This window comes from Cynara cardunculus (assembly GCF_001531365.2).
Source record: "Cynara cardunculus var. scolymus isolate 2C chromosome LG 6, CcrdV1, whole genome shotgun sequence".
In the NCBI taxonomy this organism is placed as follows: Eukaryota; Viridiplantae; Streptophyta; class Magnoliopsida; order Asterales; family Asteraceae; genus Cynara; species Cynara cardunculus.
The window spans coordinates 7,222,248-7,228,649 of NC_037533.1; the positions used below are offsets into that span (position 1 = coordinate 7,222,248).

General features: G+C 43.3%; 1 protein-coding gene across 1 annotated transcript; it reads right to left on the minus strand.

The window, feature by feature from the left end:
• Positions 1–1,333: 1,333 nt before the first annotated feature.
• On the minus strand, positions 1,334–2,544 carry LOC112514106 (histone H3.v1-like). Its single transcript, XM_025120438.1, has 2 exons — positions 2,193–2,544; positions 1,334–1,947 (listed from the first exon to the last, which is right to left on the minus strand). Exons 1-2 carry the CDS (start codon positions 2,542–2,544, stop codon positions 1,334–1,336), a joined length of 966 nt encoding a protein of 321 aa, XP_024976206.1.
• Between the last annotated feature and the right edge of the window lie 3,858 nt (positions 2,545–6,402).

Genomic DNA, 6,402 nt, shown 5'->3' on the forward strand with positions numbered 1-6,402 from the left:
GTGATCAAAAGTTGAGAATTAAACCATTTCCTGCAAAACTGCTTACTGTGGGCAAGCAGGGACTGCATCAGCCTCTTTGTAGCTTTGGACAACGAGAGCAGCAACTGGAACAGCAACGGCAGGAATGATCGCAGTCGTGGTAGGTATGTAGCAGCAACAGGAACATGAGGAGCAGGAGCAAAAGACGCAGCAACAATGGAAGTAACCGGCATGTGAGTCTGCAAGGGCGGGAAGCACCGAACTTGGGGAGGACAAAGACCGCTCGGGAACCTTGGAAGTTGGACCGTCAAGAGAGTATCTTGACGCCCGTAAAGCTGTCATTCCACCCGGTTCCAATCTCTAGTATATGCCCAAAAACGAGCACTCTTCTTTTCCAACTCGAAGACTCGGTCGTCAATGCTCCCAACTTTCTTCAATATTGCCTCCAACTTCTGATTAGTCTCTTCCCATTGAAGTGCCAAGACGGACAGCCATGTGGCCGACCCATACCCCGAGCCTAAAGGATTGCTTTGAGGTGGCTCGGATGGGCTGGCCTTATCATTGCCATATCTTGGCATGTCCGCATCTGGTTCGGTCATGGTGACAACGGGTGGCTCCGATATGTGCGCGGCGGGTGGCTCGGTAAGTGCAACATTTGGCGACTCCGAAACAACGGCAACCTGTGGATCGGGAAGAATGACCGGTGGCGCATTTGGTTGAACGGTTGTTGGCGCCACGGGCTCTTCCACATCTCTCTCAACCGGGACAGGATGCTGTAAATTTAAAAATGGCCGAGAGGCTCTATGCCGACGGTCGACTGTGTTCTGTCCCAACAAGAGAGAGCCGACAACAATGGAATCCGCCTCATGGGTAGGGACCCTAGCCTTGGCCATAAGTTTTGTGATAAGGGCCGGAAAGACTAGGCGTGAATGCGTCCTCTGAGAGGCTGCCAAAATGGATGCATGTATAATCGGCCCAAGGTCGATTGGCAACTCGCTCATAATGCAATAAAGGAGGACGCATCGGTCCCGTGATAATGTACTATCATGAACAGTGGGGATTAAATTATGTCGCAAAAACTGAAACCAAAGTCCCACTTCCGTGTTTAAATGGCAGGCAAAAATGATTTGGCACCGGTTGTCCCTCGACCATCCACGATCGGGGAGCGTAAGGACGGAAGCGATATCAACATCGGCAACTTCACGAGTCCCATCCATAATCTGTGCAAACGAGCATTCTGGTGGTGGGGTGAGTCCAAGGGCCGCATTAAGCTTCGACCCCGACCAATCAACTTTCTTGCCCCGAATGTTTACCGAAATGCTCTTGGTGGTGCCAATGGCCGCGTAAAACTCGGTTACCCAAAATACATTGGCCCGTAAAGGGGCAACACCAAATTATCCCACCGCAAAGCCACCAAATGGTGTCTGATAGCCATAAAAGAGTTGACCAACCGGGGGTCAAAGGCTCGTTCTAAAAGAATTTTATTGTTTTTGATACRGTTGTACCTCTCTTGAAATGGTATCACTTTTTCTTTCTTTTTCTTTGGTGTTTGCTGTCTCTTCTGCTTTGTTGCTGCCTTCCTCTTTTTAGAAGGTTTTGGCTTACTGACTTCCAAAACCTCCTCCTCTTGAATTTCTTCTTCAAAATCCTCCCTTTCCTCTTGTTCCTCAACATCCTCGGCCACATCCTCAGCATGTTCTAAGTCCTCGGCCATCTCATCCTCATAGTCACTGTCTTCAGGCACTGGTTTTGGTAATGGCTGAGGCATAACAGACTCTGAACTTGCACTTTCAATACTTCCCGAAGAGGTGTCTGTGCTCACAGTCTGCCCACTGGGGACAGTGACCGGTATTTCTTCAACAGGAAGTTCATGTTCTGTTTGAGTCTCAGGGGGTTGCTGTGGTGTTTCTTCAACAGACTCAGGAACAGAAAAAGGGAATAAATCCTCAGGATTATTGGAGGCATTGGCTTCAAAATCAAAATGGAACTCTCCCCTAAGGTATCACTAAGGTTTAGGTCGAAATCGTGTATGGTGGGTGGGCCGAGTAGTGTTGAGGGAAGGGGAATAGGGGGCTGTTGAGTGGGTGTAGGGTTGATCGGTGGTGGGATGGGGGTAGATAGAGGGGTGATAGAGGGTGGTACGGTTAGGGCTAAGAAAAGGGGTCTTGGTGTGGGAAGGGGTGCGGTGGCCGGCGGTCGTAAAATAGACGGACCGGCGCCGATGGTGGTGGTGGTGTTGTGAATAATGGTGGACTGGGTGAAAATAGTAGTAAATAGGGGAGGAGATGGAGTTACACTAACCGAAGTGACGACGACATGGTACTCATCAAAGTCGACCCGCACGGAAGATGATTGACCGGCGCCGGTGGTTGTTGGATGTCTTGCCGGCGGAGCAAAAGTAATGGGGTCCGGCGAGAGGGGCGTTGAATAAGGCATCGACGAACCGACTGATGTTGCCACTGGAGCGGCGGATGATGCTTCGCCGGCGACAGTCCAGCGAGAGGAGCGACGGGCAGGCGGTCGATAAGGGGGCCGGCCGGTTGGGTTACTTCGTGTTCTTGCCATGAAAAGGGAGGAGAAGATGAATAGTGAAGTAAAAAATAATGTTCCCCCCCTTTTTCATAGATAACCGGTGGGTAAAACATAGATAACCGTTCCCATCTGCATGCAAAACCTTTGGAAGGACAAGTGATCTGAAAAAAATGATGTCATGGTACAAGTCAAATCTCTTACACAAGCCTTCATTTTCAGAAAAATCATCATCACTTTTTTTTCAAAAATAACTCCATTTCTTTTCTTATTTTCCCTTTTTCTTTTCCTTGGAAGATTCCACAAAAACCCACCAATATTCAAAAATAATAACCAAAACCCACTTCAGAATGTGAGCATACATGCACGAAATAAACAAGAAGTACGATAATTAAAAAAAATATTTACATTATTTACAACAGAAGGTTCGACAATCTTTTAAAGAGATTTTTGGCGTGGATCTTGCATTCCTTCAGGGAAGAAATGCTTGACCCGATGCCCATTCACTTTAAAAACCGTATTGTCTTGTGGGTTTAAGAGATCTATAGTTCCAAACTTTCCCACTTCAACAATAGTGAAAGGTCCCGACCATCTAGATTTGAGTTTTCCGGGGAAAAACCTCAACCTAGAGTTAAAAAGAAGCACTTTTTGACCTTTTTCAAAAATTCTTTGATTGATCCTACGATCATGCCACATTTTCGTTTTTTCTTTGTAAATTTTGGCATTCTCATAGGCTCGGTACCTCCACTCTTCCAACTCATTGAGTTGGAGCTTTCTTTTCTCTTCTGCTAGAGTTGCATTTAAATTTAATTTCTTAATAGCCCAAAATGCCTTATATTCTAACTCCAACGGAAGGTGACAAGATTTTCCAAAAACAAGTTGGTACRGAGACATGCCCAATGGAGTCTTGAAAGCGGTACGGTAAGCCCAAAGTGCATCATCCAATTTAAGCGACCAATCTTTACGATTTGGCTTAACCACCTTTTCTAAAATATTTTTATTTCCCGATTGGAAAGTTCCGCAAGACCATTGGTTTGCGGGTGGTAAGTCGTGGCTACTTTATGTTGGATGTTGTACTTCTCAAGAGTGGTACTTAACACTTTGTTTATGAAATGAGTCCCTTCATCGCTTATCAATGCTCGGGGTGTTCCAAAACGAACAAAAATGTTTTTATGCAAAAAGTCCACTACCGTTTTGGCATCATTTCGTGGGCAAGCCTTAGCTTCTATCCATTTGGAGACATAGTCTACCGCAACCAAAATGTATTGATTATGAAAAGACATGGGAAATGGTCCCATAAAGTCAATACCCCAAACATCGAAAAGTTCGACTTCCAAAATATAGTTCAAAGGCATTTCATTTCTTTGGGACAAATTTCCCATGCGTTGGCATTGATCACAACTCTTCACAAATTCAAAAGCATCTTTAAATATGGTGGGCCAAAAAAATCCGCTTTGTAAAATTTTAGCGGCCGTACGTTGTCCACCAAAGTGGCCTCCGTACGGTGATGCATCACATTCCTTTAACAAAGCTTGGATTTCATCATCCGGGACACACTTTCTCAAAATTTGATCCGATCCCAATTTAAAAAGGGGATGGATCGTCCCACAAATAATGCTTGCAATCGTGAAGAAATTTTTTAAACCGGTTTCCCTGAAAATGATATGGTTTAAGGCCACATGCAAGATAGTTGGCAATATCTGCATACCAAGGATTTTGTTTTTGAAAATTATGTTGTATGGCCAAAACAAATTCATCCGGGAAAACTTCCTTAATCTCATGATTCCCCCCACTTGATACATTTCCTTCAATTCTAGAAAGGTGATCAGTCACTTGATTGTCACATCCCTTTCGGTCTACAATCTGAAGATCAAATTCTTGCAATAAAAGAATCCATCTAATAAGCCGTGGTTTCACATCAACTTTGTTAAATAAATATTTTATTGCCGAATGATCTGTATGAATAGTGACTTTGGTACCAATAAAGTATGAACGGAAACGATCAAAAGCAAATACTACCGCAAGCAACTCTTTTTCCGTGGTGGTATAATTCAATTGGGCTTCAACAAAAGTCGTACTTGCGTAGTATATGGGGTGAAAAATTTTATTTTGCCTTTGCCCCAAAACGGCACCCACGGCCCAATCACTTGCGTCACACATTACCTCAAAAGGTAGGGACCAATCGGGAGTGATTATAATGGGTGCCGAGACAAGAGCATTCTTGATTGTTTCAATAGCCTTTTTACAATCGGAGGTGAACTCAAAAGCTTGGTCAACATGCAACAAGTTACATAAGGGTTTTGCAATTTTAGAAAAATCCTTAATAAACCGTCGGTAAAAACCCGCATGTCCCAAAAAGCTACGAATGCCTTTGACCGAAGTAGGTTCGGGCAATTGCATTATCACCTCAATTTTAGCTTTGTCAACCTCCAAACCTTTCTTTGAAATCATGTGCCCCAAAACTATTCCCTCTTGTACCATAAAATGGCATTTTTCCCAATTTAAAATCAAGTCATGGGTCTCACATCTCTCCAAACTTTTCCTCAAATTTTTCAAGACAATTTTCGAAATTAGTGCCAATAACCGAAAAATCATCCATAAAAACTTCCATAGTGTCCTCAATCATATCCGAAAAAATAGACATCATACATCGTTGGAAAGTGGCCGGAGCATTAAATAAACTGAATGGCATACGTCGGAAAGCAAAAGTTCCAAAGGAACAAGTGAAAGTAGTTTTCTCTTGATCTTTGGGTGCAATATGGATTTGATTGTATCCCGAGTACCCATCTAAAAAAAATAAAATTCCTTTCCGGCCAACCGATCTAGCATTTGATCTATGAAAGGCAAAGGGAAGTGATCTTTCTTAGTAGCTAAGTTCAATTGCCTATAATCCATACAAATCCTCCACCCGGTAACGGTCCTAGTTGGGATAAGTTTGTTTTTGTTGTTGGTGATTACCGTGGTACCACCTTTCTTAGGCACGCATTGAATCGGACTTACCCAACCGCTACTAGCAATGGGGTAAATAATAACCGCGTCTAACCACTTTAAGATTTCCTTCTTAACCACTTCTTTCATGATTGGATTTAGCCTTCTTTGAGGTTGTACCTTTCCAACACTATTTTCTTCCAADATGATCTTATGTTGGCAAAGGGACAGGCTTATTCCCCTAATACCAGCTATGGTCTAACCGAAAGTTTTCTTATGGTCTTTCAGCAAATCTATCAACCTTTCCTCTTGTTCACTACTTAAGTTGGAAGAAATAATCACAGACAATTTTTCTCCTTCCATAAGATATGCATACTTAAGATGTGAAGGCAGTGGTTTTAACTCCAAATCGGGTGCTTCTATAATGGATGGGGTTTGGGTTGGTATATCTTTAAAATCTAACTGTTCAAAGGCAGCTATGTCCTCAAGTAAGTCTTCTTCACAAATGTCTTCTGCCGTGCCCACAGTGTCTCCACTGTATGCACAGTCGATCAAACTTAGATCTAAATCATCACCTACTGAGTAAATAGACGAATAGTCCTCAATCTCCCCATTGAACTTAAGAGTCTTAAACACATTGAAAGTTACCTGCTGGTCATTCACTCTCATGGTCAACTCACCATTTTGTACATCAATCAATGTCCTAACCGTAGCAAGAAAGGGTCTTCCTAAGATAATCGGGACATTCCTATTGGCTTCATAATCTAACATTAGAAAGTCGGCTAGAAAGATGAATTTGTCCACTTTAACCAAGATGTCTTCAATTTTACCTTTCAGATATGCCAAGGACCTATATGCTAATTGCAACGTCACGGTAGTAGGTCGAACTTCCCCAATTCCCAACTGATTAAAAATGGACAAAGGCATGAGATTTATACTTGCCCCAAGGTCACACAAGGCATGACC